Source organism: Temnothorax americanus, unplaced genomic scaffold, assembly GCF_048541705.1.
Source record: "Temnothorax americanus isolate GAGA-0224 unplaced genomic scaffold, ASM4854170v1 Scaffold14, whole genome shotgun sequence".
NCBI classification, from domain to species: domain Eukaryota; kingdom Metazoa; phylum Arthropoda; class Insecta; order Hymenoptera; family Formicidae; genus Temnothorax; species Temnothorax americanus.
Genome location: NW_027509275.1, coordinates 4,016,422 through 4,037,280, shown reverse-complemented (window position 1 = coordinate 4,037,280; position 20,859 = coordinate 4,016,422). Strand labels below are relative to the sequence as shown.

Sequence of the window (20,859 nt, the reverse complement as noted above, 5' to 3'; positions counted from 1 at the left end):
ATCACATAGTCACCGCAATTAAAGTTAACATTAAAGGTAGCATTTCTCTGTGATTACCACCTACACTATAATATATTATCCATCGCCGGGCCGTTGTGCTTCGTTCGCATCACAATGTAGCAATAAGTTCCGTTGAAACCCCACTAAATCATTTTAACGTAATCGCCTGTTATCGGATCTGAAAAAGAAAAAAAAACAGAAGCTGAAATAGAAGCTAACGCTAGCACGGAAGAAACGAGAGGGTTGGTCCATAGGGCGCTGTGAGACGGGAGATAAGCGACGAGGGTCGAATCGGAAGTGGGGGAGGGAGCGGCTCGCTTCTCTCCTCGCTTCCTCTTCTCGCTTTTCCGAGGCTTTCCTCCATTTTACGCGAGGCCGTGCGGGCAGCTGGCGCTTACTCCGGGATTTGCTCGGAAATTTATGTCCGAATGGAGCGCAGCCGCGCCGTCCCTCGCGCCGCCAGGCCAGCACCCTCCTACCACCGATTTACAACTTCTCCGCTCACCTGCGCCAACTTTTGGGTGCGCGTATGAGCGCGCGCCAGCTCTCCAATGGCCAAAACCCGGCGACTCCATATTCTTCGTCGCGTCGCGTCGTGTACCATCGACGCGATAGGAAAAATGGTCGACTTCGCGTTGAACGCCGTGATTTATTGTCGGGGAAATCGCACGCCGTCGTCGTCGCCGTTGCCGTTGCCGTCGTGAAGGCCAAGGCTTAACGTGAGACGACGGCAATATTTAAGAGCAATATATGGAATATATATGGAATATCTATGGAATTTGAAAAATGGCGAGAGAGCAGTGAAAGAGTATGAAATAAGTAAAGGATGGCGAATGCCCAAAGATTATTTAGACACTCTTAAAGATATTTGAGAAATATAAAAATTAGGTGACTATATAATCTAGATAACTTTGAATTATGGATGTTATACTACAAAGTATAAATATGCTTTACACATCAATACATAACGTGTATTTATTATTATAAATACACAAAGATCATCATTTACATATCTATAAAATATAAAAAATTACATTTATTATATTTTACAATGCCTGAAGAAAATCGTGTTCTATGTCAGGTAAAGTTAAACATTTGGATTGTCAGTATCGCGGCGAGGTGTTAATATGTCAACAACTGATTGTAGACCAGGTAATTCTAAAACGAGCGTGCTCTCTCGAGACTCGCGTTTAACCGTGTCGTTTCTTTTTATCTTTTCAGACGTGGCGGCATCAGTGGAGGTTCACTTCGAGAATAAGGACGGTGGATTCTTCTTGAGGCACATACCGCGGCAATATTATCCGGCCCGCGGCACGTCGGATAGCGCCGTCCCGGCGCTATCTACGAGTGCATCGAATAGTAACAACAATAACAATAATAATGCGGGGAATACGGTACCGTCGCCGCCGCCTGGCTCTGTTCTCTCAATCGACAAGTTCACCGTCTTCCAGACGAGCGAGCCGGTATCGGTGCGGGCCACATACGGTCCTTTTAGCACCAAACAGACTGTACCGGCGCGTTACATAGTCCCCGATCCGTTGGACGCATTGCCGGGACCAGAAACGCGACGCAATCTCACGGCGGCGACGATCCTGGACGCCCAGGAACTCGGCGCTCGCCATCTGGACATGTCAGCTCATCTGGTGGCCAACAGCGTGCCGCGCGACTCGCCCGTGCTCAGGGTGCTCTTCCACGCCGGCAGCGAGGCCGGTGGTAGACGTCAGTTGCTGATGACGCGGCATCAGCGAGTCTGTGTCGTGCTGCACGCCAGCCTGGCCAGTCCATCGCGGGGTAATGCCGCGAGCAGGAGCAGCAATGGACACGGTTACTCTTCCTCCTCCTCCTCCTCCTCCTCCTCCTCCTCCTCCTCATCTTCGTCATCTTCCGCGCTTACGGCCGCCTGCAGTCCTGACGGCGAGAACGGCGTATGTCTCGCGCAGATCACCATACCGGCCGATTGGTGGGCACCGTTACCGCCGCCCGATGCTTCCGGCCGTGTCAAGGTCGTCAAAAGTCTGCCGCGATTGATCCAGGTTGCTTACTCCGTGTTGGAACCGCGTACGGAGGAGGGAGGACTTGGTAGTGGCGGGAACGGTGGCGGTGGCGGTGGCGGTTCGGTCGACGCTACCGGTGGGTCAGGATTCTGCAGACCCAGAGTGCAAATACAGCCAGTCACTCCTTTGGGTCAAGTGCCGCTCGCGCCAAACAAAGCGGATTACAAGGAACTCAGAGCGGATGACTCGCTAACGTTGCTGGTGCCACACGGACCGCTCTATCCGAGGTCCAGGTTGCACATCCCGGCCTTCCTACATCCCGTTAAAGTGACAGACCCGCGGCAGGAGCGACCGCCGTTGATCGTCGCGGTTTATTTAAGGTAAGCAACTTAGCGAGTTTTTTAGAATTTTTGAGATACGACGACGAGTAAACTTTAACTATTTATAGAAAGAGCGGTACTTGTCAAGATGATTATTTGTGATAACTTATAAATTGAAGACAAATTAAAGATGAGAAGTATAAGAAGGAAAAATAAATTAAAATGGCGGGTCGTCAAACTGCGGCATCTTTTGTTGGCTCCCGTTTTTTATACGTGTACATATAGTTACATTTAAAAAAACATTGATCGAAGGTACAGTTTCACTAATATATTAATTATGAGATTGATGATGCTGGACAAACACGCTTTGGAAATCCACAAATAAACGGTGATTCACGCCGGCATCGGCAAGTACAAACACGCTTATGATATCTCGTTTAACCACTTTCGGACAAACAGCGAGAGTCGCAATTTCCGCATTGAGATTCACTTTGCATCTACTCTTTTTTAGCCGCGCGTGTCTCGTGGAAAGTGCTTTTAAATCCCAGCTCGAGGGGACCACTCTCGCGCGGCCGGAAAATGGGTCGGAAACGTTCCGTTGGGAGGGGTTGGAATTCTCTAATTGGATGAATTGTCAAGTAAGCTGGCGAGCGAAGTTACAAGCTCGTCTGTTGTTAGTAAGCACTCGGAAGTTCCGCGACTGCGACTAACGCGCGGCGTACACTCGAGCACGGACCAACGGCAGCCAATCCGCGTGAGAAACGCATCGTTGGCTCTGTAACACGCTGTTGGGAATGCGAACCGGTGTCGTGGGGATGGAACTTTTTCCGTCGGATAATCGCGAAACACTTGAACCAACACTATAAGTCGCATAGTATAGCATAGCATAGAAGTTCCGTGATATATAACGACACGAGTGAACTATAACGGACTATGAGTCGCGCAAGATCCATATCCATTGTAATAAAAAGCACGCATCAGTTTCATAAAGCTGTACGTGGTAAGGCTTACATAATTAATCGAACCACCGCCATTATGCACAGAGTACCGCAAATATCGCGAAAACAGATTAGCATTTCTCATGATTCAGATGATTCGGATATCTTGAAAAGAATTATAATTCACGCGTTACGACATACAATCAATTCACATGAAATTCTTTATTATTTTTCGAGATGGAAATACTTTTTTATTTAAAATTTATAAATTTTAATGCTCGGTAATATTTTAGACATAACTCGAATTATGGCACAATGCGTGAAAGTATATCCAAGATAATTTGGCGGAAGTTTATACGAAGCCCTTCCAAAATTTATGAACCGCTTAAAAGGCTATTGTATATGCATTTACGTGTGCTATTATGCTAAAGACTTGGGCGTTCCAGTGTCGACGTCATAACGTCGCATATACATAGTGTGTCCTTAAATAATTAATGGATTAACGAGCAATTAAATTAAATAGTGAGCGAAAACTCTATACCATTACTTACAGCGCTACTACGAAAAAAGTCTTTTTATACTTTAATTGTGACGCAATAGGCATAACATTATATTTAAAACGCTATTTCCGCCGTGATATTATTGCATTAATATCATTACGAAAAATCGGTCGACTTAAAAAACCTTTGATTATTTTAACGCACTGTATCACTACATCGTAGAATATCGATTCCATAATCGCTGATTGAAGCAATTTTTTCTTAATAAAAATTTTATGACGGGCTAATTTCTCTACGCTATTTTTACACAGGGTGAGGCGCAGCGCCCTGCAGCAATTTCTCATGCGAAAAGATGTGATATCGCACTTTTTATTTATTGCCCTTTTCTGCTTGGTCGTATACGAATTGCGCCCCTCTTTGAATATGATATTCGGGACCGTGCGAGTTTATTTATTAATTATACAGGAATGTAATTTAGATTTTTTTAGCAGTACCGCGAAAAGTGGGGTACTAATGAACTTTCTTTAATCCTCTTATTACCGGGAAGCTTATTAAAATATCGCAAACGAATACAAATTGAAAGCTTCTGCATACGACATAGCCGGAAAGCATTTGTATAATATACGATTAGTTCCCTTTCGTATTATCACGAAATGAGGAGATCCAGTATTACGCAGTTTATTTAGAATATAAATTCTTAAGGGATTAAATTGATAATTAAACGTATGTGTTAAAAACTTTATCTATTCCATTCTTTGAGAATAATCAACGAATCAAAGTTTTATTAGTTATAACATTCTCTAAAATATGATTTACGTGAATTTTGTTACTTGTTTTCGAAATGTCATAGTATGGACGATAATGCGCAACACAAGCGGTATCGATAGTTGGACTCATTACGGAGGTCGCAGGTTATCGAGATCATCTTCGCAGTTTCTGCATACTAAAGAGATTTTAAAACAGAAATGCGTTTGTTTATATACGCAGAATCTGCGTAGCCTCATAGCCTTGACGGTCGCCAATTTTACAGAATTAATGAGATAGTTATATTTTTACAAAAGTTGAGTTATTTACGCAGATAAATTATTATTCTTTATTTAATCACGTTATGCAATGCTAATAATCTCGTAAACATAGAAAATTTGGCTTACGATATCCTTCTATTACGTACATTATTTTAGAATATCTTTTTATGCAAATCTTTTACAAACGTTTTGCGTTGACGATTATTTTTCTAACTTTTGTCAGTTGGTCTGAATTTTGTCTCGTCAATAATAACGATAGGCAACTATTATCAAATTAATAATATCGTGATGTTTAACGAACATGTATTATTAGTTATAGAATAGTATCCTATCACTATTGTTGCAAAATTTCGCGAACAGTTGACCGATCTCGAAAATGAATAATTCATACGCGACATTAGATTACGCGTTAGAATAACTCCCAATTATATTTTCATGCATGTCACTATGTAACATTTAAAAGATCGAACATTGTAAATACGATATATCTCCTCCCTTTCTTTCTTCTTATCTTTATTTGTTTTTTATTTATTTAAAAAATGTAATTCCAGATACGAAAATATGAGAAAAAACGTTCGTCCAAATTTCTTAAATATTTTAAACGCGAAACTATCCCGTGGGAGAAGCTCTCGGGAAATACGACGAGTTGGGCGAAAATTTCTTCACGCGTTAAAGAGCTCGCTAAGAGCTAATCGTAGCCTTTGTCCGCGTCGAGGGGGGGCTTTATCCCGCTTTTTATGTCTCGCAACCTTAATCTAAAGCTCTTACAGCGCCACGTTAAACCGTAGATTTCCTACGCGGCCGCCTCTTAAGCCGCACTAGTCCAACCATAGGTCTTCGCCTCTGTGCCCCTGCGATATTGCATCGTTCAACAGTGCAACAGCTACCTATGCAGAGTCCTTAGTTATCTCACACTTTCAATTGTAAATGCTGAAGCGTGAATCGAGGAAAACGTATAGTTTGTTTGATATTAATGAAAATGTTCTTAACTTTTCCTCATGTCTATACTTACGATTATTTTGCACACGGACTGGAAAACTGTACGTGATAGCGACTCATGATTAGAGTTACGCTAAATCTATTTTGATGGATATTCAAACTGTTTTTCGTAGTACATATGGATGTTGATCTTCACTAACTCTCTATATCTCCCTACACGTATCCCTATACACGACTGTATTCCTGCCAATGTCGATCGATCGGCCAAAACACGAACGATGGAGAGAGAGAGAGAGAGAGAGAGAGAGAGAGAGAGAGAGAGAGAGACGAGAGAGAGAGAGAGAGAGAGAGAGAGGAGAGAGAGAGAGAGAGAGAGAGAGAGAGAGAGAGAGAGAGAGAGAGAGAGAGACTCATTAAATAAACGGTAATTTTACAGCAACATTCGGTCATTCGTCAGCGTGAAAGCGTGTGCGCATGGCATGCATTCGTGATCGTTCCCGATAGCGTTCTCCGGTCGTCGCTTCGCACATCGGCGATTTGTATGTAAATGCAAGATAGGCTTACGGAAATAACTTGATTTGAACTTGTAATTGGCTCGCTCCTAACTCGCCCGACCGGCGAGTCCTGGGCGTCGTTTAACGATGACCCAATATCCACCTCTTTTGTGTCGTCGTTCCGCTAATTCTCATTTAACCTGTAGTTACTATTCTGTTGTCATTTGTCAGGGCGATAGCAAGAAAAATAAATCTGATAGAGAACTTGCTTTGTTTTACCTCAATTCTGGTTTTGCCGTAGAAGATTTATCGTTTCTTTCATCATATCTCTAATTCTTTTCTTATCAAATAAATATAAGTTTGATTAAAGTTCAAAATATAAGTAAACTATCAAAACTTGAAAAGCTTTATTATTATATAGACAGTACAATGTTTACGAAGAACAAATAATATAAAAAATATGTAAGAGTTATATCTGGAGAGATTTTCTGTTATATAGCTACTTTGGTAAATTTTTATGCAGCTTGTCTTTACGGTGTTGCGCATGCAAGAAGGAATAAATTGACGTTTTCTCCCTTACGTTTTTGTTACGCGCACCACACGCTTTTTTCTGCTGTTGTCTGAAGCTTAATTTACTCTCAGCTTAATTTAATTAAGGTTTTGGATCCGTCGAAACGGTTAAGACCGGAGATATGTAAATTAAATGCTGGAAGTGAGAAGGCGAATTGTACCATGCGGAGATAGTAATTACGCTTGTTTTTGTACGTTTAAATTATGACACTCGAGGTGGAGAACAACTGGGGTTCTTTTCGGAGGAACATCCGCGCATCGTTAGTATGATTGTGGAGACAAAGTTAACACGTGTGTGTGTGTGTGTGTGTGTGTGTAAAGCCCGCGGTGTGGTCCGCAATATGCGGCACAGTATATGCGCCGCAGTGCAAGCCATATGCTATAATGTTTGACGCCAGTGGAATTTTGAAGCGAGGCATCTGCAAAAATCTTAAACTTGGCAGTTTGCAACCAATTAATCTAAAACTTCAAAAGAGGTCATATGTACTATAAAATATATCAACATAAAACATAGATGCATATCATTACGCTAATAATGGAATATAGAATGTTCCTTTGTTATTAGTCGAGGGACGAGCATCCGTTGCCTGAGAATTTTTAACCATAACTGCTGTCGGCTGGCGCGATATCGTGGTATCTCTCACTCGATATTTGCTGCAAGAAATCAGCTGACTTCTTAGAGCGACATTTCGCCTTAGAAATATTTCATACCGGGATTTCAGGAAAATATCGTGTTTCTTGTAATCGTTTCCGCGTTTTGAATTTTTCCTCGTTGATCCACCAACGTTATGGCAATGCGCATAAGGGAAGGTAATACGCTCTGGCGATGGTAAAGGCGCGATAAAAGGCATCGGTCCGCGTCTTTCTCGGGGGAAAAGGTAAATTGAGTTATTATGGGAGGCACTGGTGGCAGCGTCTTTAAATACGTATTAGCCGGCCGCTCACTCGGCTTCGGCAAATACGCCGAAGGAACTTGAAGAGGCAATATCCGGTCTAGCTTGGACCGAAGTTTCGTATTAGCCACTCGGTGCACTTTTCCACAGCGGGATCCGCTTACGGCCGGGCGACATTGCATTCGCGCACTCGAAAATTCCCGTTTCAGCTTGAATTAAGAACGACCTCCACGAGATTGAAGACCCTAGTCGGAGACGCAAATAGAAACTTAAGAAGATACATTGCCGTAATGGTAGAGTGCACGTTTCAAATAAATTATACAACTTGTAACATATGGCATTTGACAGTATGAATATCTTTTCTTTCATTTCTGTAGTTTTTTAAATAATTTTAACTTCAGGTAATATATAGTTTTATTTTAATCAGTTTTTACATCCTATGAAATAGTTATTATTATACAATCCACATTCGCACATAATCAAAGGTTCCGATTTTATCGAAAATACTGATTGTGAGTTACATAAAAAAAGAATACAATAAAATGAATGAAAAATATTAAAGATGACATAGGTAGAAAAATATGGTTTTCATAAATCTTTAAATGACAAATGGAAACGGTGATCATATTATTGAAATAAAAATATTAAGAAAAAAAGGTCTGAAAAGGAAAGCGAAATCACACACACACACACACACACACACACACACACACACACATGAATATATTAATTGTTTTACAGCTACGTATATAATCTCTCGAATTGTTCTCCAGCTTCACCGTATCGCGACAACAACAATATCTGATTTGCTGCGTCGACCGCATAGTGTACCGTAATGTTACGTCGCATCATGGCGAATATCTATGCGTTGCGGCGACAGACAGACGCATTTCTTTAGCCGCATTCCTCTCCTCTCTCGCCTTGTATACCGCGTACATGATACCGACCCTGTGACCCGGTCACATAACTAGAACGTGAGTTAGTTCGAAGGAACGCAGCTTCCTCCCTCGCACGAGCGAGTCGACTTGGCAATGATGAGGAAAACGTCTCCCGCGTAGTCACGGAAAAGATGGCCTCGTACTCTCTCGCGATGCTACGAGGACAAAGATAAACGCGAATGTCGCGAATTTTCCATTTAGATGTGCATGTTACCACGTAATCGTCCGTGATTCTCTGGAAATTTTTCAGAAATCTACGCGAATATCTCGAAATCGAAAGAAACGTGCGTGAAGATCTCTGTTACCGTTTTAGATTATATAGATGTTTCAGACTCGCCATATGTGCTTTTTATCGTAATTCTTTCGACGAATTCTTTGACCAATTTAACGATAATTCTTTTTTTCTTGTTTTTAGTAAAAATGCTGACCTCTGACTAACAATAAATTTCAAAATAAATTTTGTTGAAATAAGATATACTTGAAATTATCAAAAAAACATAGGAATATGATTTTTTATTATTTATTTATTTTTTTCTTAAGTTTTTATAGAAAACTAACTTTGTCTTTTTTAGAAAATCGATGAAATTAAAAGAGCATTTAATTTCTTGATATTTTGTATTAAACATTACTCTTTTTATTTTCAGAATAGATCATTAATTTTGTTTAAGTTCATTTGGAATTAATCAAAGTAAATTTCTTTGCAAATACTTCGTTACTCATGCTATGTTTCTAGCGTTATTATTATTTATTTTTGATCTCTTATATTGTTTTTTTCTTTGGCATTTTCCGGAAGCTTCGAGAATGCTCCTAAACCGGGATGTCACTCGATAAGAAGCAACGGCAAGAAAGATTGCCGGATGAACGAGAAGTGTCACATACGCATATACGATAAAGTGCGAAGTGCATGCGAAGTTTGCTGCATTATTGACGCTCTTGCAGCTTTCTTGCAGCTGCGTTTCGCGGCGACGGCGACGCGACGATACGGTGCCGCTTAAATTTCAATCCGGCTCTCAGGATTGCCGCGGATGCGGCTCCGCCGGGAACGGAGTGCACGCGACATTGCCTCGACGAGAAGTAGCGTGGTATTATTGCGATGACAACCAAGAACCGATGCTCGAAGCACGGTACCATATGTGAAGAGTCCTCGTTGCATCAGAGGATCCGATCGAACGAAAATCCGATATCTATGTCCGACATCTTACCGAGGATGACTGGCAGGATCGTGGGAAGATAATTGAATGCAATTACAGAGTGGAAAAGTTGATTTTATATTCACATCTTATTTATCTTTTTTTCGTATATATGTCACATTAATACTGAAAAATGTGTATAATATTATTTTATTAAAGAAACTAAAGAATATATAATATATATATATAAACACGTGCTTTTTAGACATGCAACTTGTCACGAAACTATTTAAATATCAGTTATTGACTCGCGTTCAATGAAATGCGACCTGTAGTTGTTTTGTGACTCTTAAAGTCTAGGGGGAAACTCGTCGACTACATAGTGTAAGTACACTTGACGTATTGTTAGAGCAACATGAGGGCAATGGGTCTCGTCGGTAAAGAACTGTACGTTCATTCATTTTTAATGACAGAGGGACGTAGCTAATAATACGATGGATGAAAGAAACGCACGCGGGTCGATCGATACGACGTGATATGAGTAATAAAAATACCGGAGTACTTGTATAAGTCATCGTTGAAAAGAAACATTTTTGAAACGTTGCACGTGACTTGTATTTTATATATATTTATATGATAATACACTCTCACTCACACACACATTCCTCTTTGAACATATATTTTGTTATCCTTCTTATCTTTTCTCTTGACAGTACTTAATAATTAATCATCTTTAACACATTTTTTACATCAATTTTGAGAACGTTGGTTGTTAATAAAAATTCCTGAAAGTTATCAGTTTTGTTTTGAAAATTGATCATCTCTTGCTGGAAGATTGGCGTATCGCTTGAAATTATTGGATTACAACATGATAATCATAAGACGAATGAAACATTTACATTTCTGGTGAAATTCAATTAAATATTTCTTTTTAAGAGTAAGGTATCGGAAGGGTATTAAAATACAGGTTACTCGATATTGCGGTATTTGATGCTAATATGTTTTCATGTTTTGAGTGCAATACGAACTCGTGAAAAATTATCTTAATTATCTTCCAAGCGCGATTTGAATCGTGTGAAATTCGAGAATATAATATAATATTTTTATATATAGAAATCTAAATCGCGGTGTGTGTGTTATTGCATCGATACGCATTTGTGTTATACAACAAGCCGGTTACACATACAGAATTATTAAATAACGAGATCGTTTGAAACTATTTTTTTCTCAAATTAACAGACAAAGAGTATATTTACCTCTCTGCAAAGAGTAAAGGATTAATTACATCACAGATTTTTCCTATTCATTATCAATATCATCGGTGTTTTGTTTCATTCTTTTATTACTTGAATGGTACGTTTACGGTGTGTTTCAGAGCGCGTGTGAAGGCCGGCGTGAAGATCCTGGATGCTTCCTCCAGCAGCCCTGACTGGATCGTCGATAGCGATGTCAACGTAAAGAATACAGCAGCTACGTTTACAGCGCGACGTAAGGAGAACCCGTCGCGTGCACCGAGCACGTAAGTACATCATGTACTCTTTCAGAATAGCTCTGTCGCGCAATCTGCCCTTGTTAAGCTGGCATACGTCGGCGAGTTTAGAAAGACTCTTACTGGAATTGTGAACATGAGGGCGGTTAATGTAATGAGCAACTTAAATCCCTCGTTTCCGTTCGTTAAACCGAGAATACGAGGGAATTGAGTCTTGTTGCAAAGCGAATAAGACAAAAATTTTCAGGCGAACGAGCAAAAGTAAAGATCTGTTAATTTTTTCTTTCAATAATGCTTTCAAAACTTGACTTTTCTATTTTTACTTTACATCTTTTATATCAGAGTATTTTATTTTAACAGAAACTAACATTTAACCATTTAAATTATTAATATTAATTTTTTTAATTATAAAGTTTAAAGTTTTTTTTTATTATATACAAGACTATGTCCATTTTTTTCACAACAGTTTCGGACGATTAATGAAGAACAGACAAATTTGTTTATTTGAGTATATTTATTGTGATTTAAAGAGTTTAGCTAACCACACAAGTAACAATATTCTAAATTATATTACTTATGGAATCTTCTCGTGTGTTGTATTTTTAACGTAAAAGAAATATAATATCGAAATTAATGCTTGTCACACTGGAAGATAGTCCGTTGATAACGTCGTTTGATCCAAGGTATCTGCTTCTACGGTAGTCGCCTTAGGCGTGCAATGGCGCTTCGTCTTTGTAGTCTTCTTTTTCTTCTTTTTCTTGTCATTCTTGGACCGAATCACTCGATTGTGCGGTTTGTCGGTTCGCTCTATGATACGCTGCGGTTGACTGACATCTTCAACTTTGTAAGCGCGAATAAAGAAAGGGGCTTCACTCCTTTTTTCAGATGACAATTCGCTCGTGGAATCTTCGGTTGACCGAACAAGACGATTCTTCGATTTATTCCTTTCCGCGAAGGACGATTTACTCTCTTTCGAAGTATCAACGAGCGTTCTGACAAATCGATTCCTCAGTTTGTCTTTCTCTTCGGACGATGATTTACTCCCGTCTAAAGTATCTTCGACCATTCTGATAAATCGATTCTTCGGTTTGTTCTTCTCCTCGGACGAGTCGCTTCCGGAAGTATTCTCAGCCGCTCGAATAAATCGCGAGTTCTTCGGCTTGTTCTTCTCTTCGGATGACGATCCGCTTTTCGTGTTAACCTTGACCCTTCTGATAAATCGATCTTTCGGATTGTTCTTCTCTTCGGACGAGTTGCTCTCCGATATATCTTGAGCCGCTCGAATAAATCGTTCTTTCTGTTTATTCTTCCTTTCTTCGGACGATGATATACTTTGCGAAGTATCCTCTTTAACGTGTCTTGTTTTTCGTTTTCTCTTGTCCTCCTCATCGTCGTCGTCATCATCATCACAATTTTCTTCATTATTCTTCTTTGATTTCACGCGCCGTTTTTTACTTTTTTTGCGATCATTATCATTGTCATCGCAGTCACACTTCTCATCATCGTCGTCGTCGTCATCATCATCATCACAATTTTCGTCGTTATCTTTCTTCGCTTTTACACGTTTCTTGCTCTTCTTACAACAATTGTCGTTGTCATCATCGTCATTGTCATCATCATCATCATCATCATCATCATCGCTACTGGAAGAACTGCTGCTGCTGCTACTGCTACTACTGCTGCTACTGCTGCTGTCATCGTCGTCTTTCTCAACCTTCCGTTTGCTTGCACGCCTCACGCGCTCAAGTTCCTTTATTTCTTCTTCCTGATCCTCGTCCTCCAAGGACCTCCATTTGTCGCCGAGGTACAAGTCTCTTCTCGTACGTTTATCAGCATTCTTTTCCTCGCTAGATGAACTTGAACTGTCGGGCTTCTTTTCGTTTGCGTCAACAACGACATCGACGTTGACGATCGGTGTCGTTGTCACTAAAGTCGTTAACGTGGTTAACGCGTCGTCCTGATCCTGCACATCCTCCCGCACAGGGTATGCCTGGACGACGTGCGTGGCTGCAAGCCCCACGAGCAAACCCGCTAAAAAAACTAGCGCGTTGCGACGCATAATCGATCATGTAACTCAGAAGAGTCAGAAGGACAGTTTATACTCGCGATGGCAGTCGAATGATCGCCTTATATACCGCAGTTGCGAAGCACTGATAAAGAAAAAAGTCATCGAGCGAAACGCGCCAATGCTGACGCAGCGATGCGATGCGTGCTGAAATCGGCGGAGGAACAGTGGAATAAAGGCGGAAGGGGAGACGGGGAAATCCGCAAGCATGTCAAGATTCTCGTTATCGCCGTTAACCCGTCGGCGTCGATGGTCCGCTTTGATTCCACTTCGATTCGACTTCGAACTCCGGGAGCTTCGCGCGCGCTTTCGCTAGATCGACGATTTGCACCCGCTTCAGCCGCGGATCATCGATCGCGCGAACACGAGCGAAGAGTTAACGCCACCCGGCACGCACGCAACGTGGATCAACGGCCGCGATAAAGGGGTGGAGGGTGAAGGGAACTCGACTTCGCCGGCGGTTCCGCTTATCGAGATTCCACGCGGCGCGCGCTGGTATAGCGAACGCGACGGTTCTCGCATCGAGATCAGACCCGATACCTCGTGTGATACCGGCTCCTCATAGCTAGGCAAGTGGCTCGAGGCTGCAGAATAATTACTTTGAAATAACGTCGCTGCCTTCATCTCGATAAGATAAGAATCTCGAGAAGGCGTAATGAGCGACTGACGCTGCGAACGAGACGCTTACTAAGAGAGTGTTCAACAAAAAGAAGAAGAAAAAACCGTAAATTATGGATGGGGGCGTCGAAGAAACTCAACTCTCGATGGATATTATTAACTCTTTACCGAACTTATCGTCATCTTTGAAACTCGATGGCAATTTACACTTTCAAGTTGACTCTTGTAATTTCATGTTGCTTATCGTGATATCCTTCGATAATGATTTAAATGCACTACTTCCTATCATTCTAGAACACAAATTACATACACCGTATTTCAAATCTACTGTGAACAATGCGCGACAATTTCTTACGAGTTAATTTTAGCCAAAAGTTGAAGGAGCGAAAATTGTTTTTCAACTTGAACTAAAAAAAAACTAATGATGAAATGTATCGTGTTAATATTCTTAGTAATTAAAAAAAACTATTAATAAAAATTTTTTATTTAGTCTAAAAAATTTAAGTCAATTTTCAAGATCAGTTGGTATTGTATTTATTGTTAGCATCTAATTTTGTGTGGAATGAAAACACACCTTCACATTTTAATAGAATATAATATTTTTTTCACAATTTTGATACATACATATAATTTTACGCCCAAGAGATCATACATATGTATTTATTTAACGTCAAAAAAATATTTTATTGGTACTAAATAATGTTACGTTTAATTAAATTCGATAAATTGGTGTGTCTAATTACATTTACATGGTTATGAATATTTAATTGCGCTTTAATTCATAATTCTCATGAAAACTGCTCATTTTACGGTAATTTTAATAATCCGACGTCGTCCATTGCTCGTCGTAAAATATGAATGAGACGAGGGGTCGCGTGTAGCTGAGAACAAGTAAAGACGTTTTGGAGGAGCGCTTTTAAAGCGTACATCGAGGAAAATACAAAGCTCGCGCGAGAGGATCGTTAAATTCTTGTAATGACGTACAATTTTCTGTGTTTGCGATTTAATAGCCGACTAACAGGCGAGTTTTCGTTTCTTTTAATTTCTGCATTCGTTCTCGCGAACCCATTTGGAAAAGAATGACATTAATTGTCGAAGGTATACTCACACGAGCGAACATGAGCGAACATTCATTCGAATCTCCTTCATTAGGTGTGATACACAAATTCCGTGGAGTATTCACGACTTTGAGCTTTCAGAGAATCGTCATTAGCGTCTTATTGTGAACTTATGAATTCCTATTCCATTGTTATTTTTTCTAACGTAATTATCTAATTTTTATCAGAAATTTTTGTACAAAGAAACTTTGTTTTACTTTTTGGAAAGTAGTCTTTTTTAATTTTTTGCGTGGATGTCGCATTTCAAAGATTATTGTTGTTTTCTTTTCTTAGATCCGCGGAAGAAATAATGACGATGCTGCTGGAGGCTAGCGAGGAGGGCATAAGCGGAAACTGGGACGGCGGTAGGATCGTATGGAGTGTGCGTTATGCGCTCGAGGGCGAGGAGGAAAACAGCTCGCAGTTGACGGGCGCTGATCAGTTGCAACAGCGAATGCAGCAACGCCAGCTGCAACATCATCATCATCATCATGTTGAGAGACGGAAACTGCAGGCACGGCTGGAGATACAGAAGGACGATATACAGGCAGTGCTTCCGATCTCCAAGGTAATACGCGATTCTTCTATATAGCGATATAAATGTTAATTCCAAGTTTATACGCGCGAGCGAAAAAATTAGAATAAAATGTGAAGCGCCGATGTGAATATTTTGCATCACCAAGAATTTTATCTTCGTTCTCTATTTTTATCTTCGACATCGGTCAAAAGTTTAGACGAAATAACCAGGCACTAAAAATTCTTACAATTAGTATCGCCCTCGTACGTGGAACATTATTACGTAACTTACGTATATACGTATATATCTGCAAGATATCTTACTTTTTACACATTATTTTTTAACGATTCTTTGATCAGTTTCGAGTCAATTTTTTCTTAGCAGAAATATCAAGACTAGTAATCTTTTTCGTGCTACTGAACAAGGAAGCCTTTTTGCAAACTGAATTCCAGAAGTTCAAATGGATTACAAAATTACATTCTTACACAGTTAAATAGAATACTAATTTGAAGTTTACTTACAAAAATATATATAATACTAGAGACTATAATACTGCAAAAAGTCATAATTCTATGACTGCAGTGATAAGATCAAGAACTTTTTAAAACGATGTCGTAGGAAAAGTAGTTGAAGGATTTTTGAGATTTCGACGTTCTTTCTTCAGTTATAATTATTTTCATCGCGACGATCTTTGTCTCTTGCACTTCGTACTGCATACTTTGTCGGTGAAAATTTCTCGGAAAAGAGCTAACTCGAACGACGAGAGCGATCAATACGGTCACGTATATCGATCACCCCGCCGCGCGAGAATCTGTTTCCACTCGGTCGGCCAATCTACGATCCTCGCGAGCACCGAGACAAGAGAGAAAAAGGAAAGAGAGGCGATGAGAAAAAGGAAAAGCTCCGTGAAGAGAGAAAGAGAAAAAGAGAGGAAGAGGACCGACAAAGGATAATGCTTTTCACTCTTTGGCTCCCACGGCGAGCACTCTGATGCTTTTCTCTTCGGCTTTTCCGCGCCCGCGCTTTCACCATAACGGCGATATTTTTAGTCCGTGGCAAAATTCCATCGATACCGCAGAGTCGATCGCCAGAGCTACGTATACACCCATTTTGATAACGGCAGCGACGCATCTGCCGTAACAACGGATCGTAATGAAATTTTCGATTGCCACACGTTCGAGCGGTATCGACGCATTTCCGCGTTCCTTTACACAAAGTGAAATGTACGTAGAGCGAAACATTAATTTCCTTATTTTTTGTAAGAAAAATATACTAGCGACTATTTTCTTAATTAGACCGTAACTTATTTTCTAGCAAAGTCTCATCGAATTTTATTTAAAAATATTGAAATCGGTGATAAAAGTGCCTGTAGTTATGTCTGATAGTCAAATGCGGTTTTGATAAATCACTTTTTAAGCCACAACAACAAGTCCACGCAATTGGGACACAAGCCTCTTGGTATGTATATTAGATCTGACGGGTCCACACTAACTATGACATGCTCGCAATTTCCAGTAACACGACACAGCAGGTGCATAGTACACAACTCTGCGTATGAAATTACGTCGATGACCAGGCACATTCACCCGATAGAATCTTAGATGATTAATTAACTAAGAAAAATATTTTATCCCGCTTCGAACAATAATTGCTGAAGAATCAAAATCGTGTGTAAAACGGTCAAATTTTTTAATATTATTTTTAAAGACATAAAATTTTTAAACTTTACAAACTGCGACGACTGATTTTTATTGATATTTTTGCTAAAACCTCATCTTCAAATTAACTGTGAAGGGTAATTAATATTTAATAATTCTCTCTCCTTGGGGTAGATGATATTATAGGTTATTAATTTGTGTTATATCTATGCGTCATATCGAATTTGACAAAGTCGTCGGTGAAGTCGATCTTAAAATCTAGAATCGCAATATTGGCGAATAAAGCAGGGCAAAGGTCGAGGGCGTCGAGAAAAGAGGTCTCGCACGAGGTCTCTTTTAATTAAAAACTTCACTCGAGTCTCGCGCGTGGAAGGAGCTGCAATTAGAGTAAGGATAATCAAGAAGCGCAGACAGAGTTTCCGACAACTTCCCGCGAGCGAGCGAGCGAGCGAGCGGGCACGCGGCGCCTTCAAAAGGATATGTAAACGAATTAATTATCTAATTTATCAATTAGCGACCTCCGACACGCGCGCTTGTTCTCTCTGATGAAATTTATCAACGTAATAACCCGTGTATTGTGCATATTTTACGCCCAGTAACGTAAAATCCTTGCACCTCTCTTGTTTCTCCTCCGTCAACCTCCTACCATTCGCCGTCGATGAAACATCATCCTACGTTGAAAATGTTTTTCATGTTCTTTTAATAAACTCGCAAAATAATCTCACTAATCTCGAACATATCTGGAAAGTAACTAAGCAACTGCGTGCTTTATTCATCTATGAAAATATAATTTTACGATCCTGGAAGCTGGAAGTTGAACAGCGTGCTCAATTCATACATCAAGCTTTGTACATTGCTGCATATACTATACACTGTTGAAACTTACTCGCAACGAGTCAATCTGTTAAACTATTAAAAAGAACAAAACGGAGCAAATGTGTAGCTGAAAATAGAAACGACATGCATTCTTTCGTAAAGAATATATTAATTACGTACAACACACAAGTCTTATAGAAATATATCATAGTGTCTCCTTCTCTTCAAAATAGAGGTAAGAACTTGTGAATTATATAAAAAATTACGGTTCTAAATTGTCCAAATCTGATCAATTTAATTTGATCGAAATATTTGTCGCTTTTTTTAAATTTCTTATAGAAGATTTGCTGAAGGATAATTCAATAGAATCTCAAATTGCAAAATCTCGCAATTGAAAAATTGACATTTTTCGCGGAGAATAGAAAGTAAACTAGAAATTTGTACGATAAATAAAAAAGTTTCCAGCCTGATTTCTGAAACTCTTAATTAATTACGCGCCGTTAATCGCGTCTCAGGCTATTATTAGCCCGGTATTGTCGCGAATGATTAATAGAGAGGGTTAGGAAAGAAAGTGCCATTCAATTACAAATTTTCATAAAAGCAGATTGACTTTAATCCTCGGATGTTTCCAAATGAAAGTTTGAAAAATTCAAATAATAGAAAAATGTCTTGAGTAAATTTTAATTAAGCGTTGTTGCAAAGGATTATGATTTTTTTAAATTATACGTATAAAAGAAGAATTATGTTGTTCGAAGATATCAAAAATAATAAATTGTTATGCATCTAAGAATTGAAAATCGTCGCAAATAGTACGATCTTAGACTTTTTGTACTCTCTATTAACGTTCTATATGTATATACATCACGCGATGGAAACTGAATCAAAAGATCGATGTATGTAACCGGTGATTCCTCTTAAAGGATTTCTCGCGTCTCTTTCGCGAACGACGCATTCTGCACGATGAAATACAAAATACAAATACGGGCGCGTAGTCCGCGTAGTGGTGGTCTCGTAAATATTTTCGCGAGTCTTGATACGGATGAGAAAATATTTGACGAAAAAAAGGGAAGGAGTTGCAGTTCGCGTTCGAAATGTAAACCCCGCCCGCTGCTTTTATCATTGCAAGAGAGCATGACGCTCGTCCACGCGAGCGATATAGGAGTTGGCTGGGACACATATACACCCCAACGTGGCGTCAGGGATTTAAATTCCCTCGCTGCAATATCCGAGCCGTTTGATGTTCCTTCCAAAGGCCGCCAGTCTGTATGGACGGAAGCGAACTTGGAAATAGCTTACTAGTCTGGCCGACCGACCGACCAACCGACCCTGTCCAACCAACCCTTTTGCGGAGCTCCCCCATTGACGACGCTCAACTAGTGTAAAGTACACCGACGCGGACGACGCGTCCATGTGAACGTGTAAACGTGGGAATTAATCTCCCACGTGTACGAGCAACATCGTGGCAAGCAGCAAGAACAAGTCCTCTCGCCAGTTGTAAAATAACTACAGCCTACGAAAATCCGTTATGAGTTGCTTTTAAACTTTTTGCGATTTTACGATGTTAAGTCGTTAGATTAAAATTAATCGGTTATTTCGCAAACGCGGAAATTAATTTATTACGATAATAACTTTTTTTATTTTAGAAAAAATATATAGTATGTGCTATTAGAAAAGATAGTTTCATCGGCTTACAGCGAGAAGACTCTTCGTTATGGTTGAGACAAGCTTTGAAGTTCTGCCTTTTGTGAAAGGTCAACAACTTCTGCTTTTTCTGCGAGAAGTAAAATCAAACAAAATTAAAATGAGATATAATATTATTCTATTTTTTCCTAATTTTATAGAATAATATTAAAAAATGATTATAATGATCAGTTTCGAATTGTATAAAATATATTGAGTGTTTACCGTAAAAATTGAGTTTTTTCCTAATAGAATTGGTATTTTTTTTGCATTTATTCATTTTATTTTAAGATGTTTATATATATATATATATATATATATATATATATATATATATATATATATATAATATATGTTTTTTTGGGGGAGAAAGATAAATTTAATATTTTTCTATTCTGTTTTGCATATTTCTGTTTAATTTATATTCTATGAATTTTATGTTTCCGGCGGTTCATATTTTTTAATATCGCTTACCGCACCTTTTGTCTTGTCATGACGGTAGGAGAATAAAGTTCGAAGCAGAATATAGATAACAGTTATGAATAATGGATAATGGCTCTATCAATGAAGGTTACAGAGATGCATATATTAAAATATATGCAAACTTCCATCACATACTATTAAAAATAGGAATAGGAGTTTAAGCTATGAGTTTCTCTTCGGCAAGCAAGAGGGAACGTTTTATGTTTTGCTTCAGAACTGGGAGGTGATGAATACGGCAGTGTTGACGGGGCGTCAGGTGTCGCAGGGGATGAAGGTTTTCATCGTGAGTCAAGCCGGCACGGTCGCCGATGTCACGCTGCAGTCGTCCTGTCATTCTGAGGACGAGAGTGTCCTCAAGGTAATTGCTTTTTAATTTATCTTCAGCACACACCGCGATTCCTAGGAGTTTAATTGAAGAAATCTCGAAATCTCTTATATACCGCTACCGTGTGTAGAAATAGCTGTCTTTCTATTTCTATTGCTAGGACTCGTGTCCGATAACTTAAAAGATTTTATGTATGTTTTATTCGTATATAGGTATGTAGAACAAGAATATTTTGGCACAATTATTCTACATGTTGTTGTTCGAATTTGTGAAATTGGATATATTTATATATATAAATTCATTTTTCTTTTAGTGCTGAGCTGAGTCCATTCTTTACAAATGGAAATTGAGTCAGTCATACCTATATATT

General features: G+C 39.5%; 1 protein-coding gene across 2 annotated transcripts in view; it reads left to right on the top strand.

Annotated features, from left to right (window-relative positions):
• The window catches only part of Dtn (transmembrane protein 132C dtn), a 99,538-nt gene that overhangs the window by 66,739 nt on the left and 11,940 nt on the right, over positions 1-20,859 (top strand). For both annotated transcript variants that reach the window (XM_077400730.1, XM_077400729.1), the window contains exons 2-5: positions 1,222-2,374; positions 11,117-11,260; positions 15,305-15,578; positions 20,379-20,522. In XM_077400730.1, the coding sequence (XP_077256856.1) occupies positions 1,222-2,374; positions 11,117-11,260; positions 15,305-15,578; positions 20,379-20,522 (1,715 nt within the window). The remainder of the gene's footprint in view (positions 1-1,221; positions 2,375-11,116; positions 11,261-15,304; positions 15,579-20,378; positions 20,523-20,859) is intronic.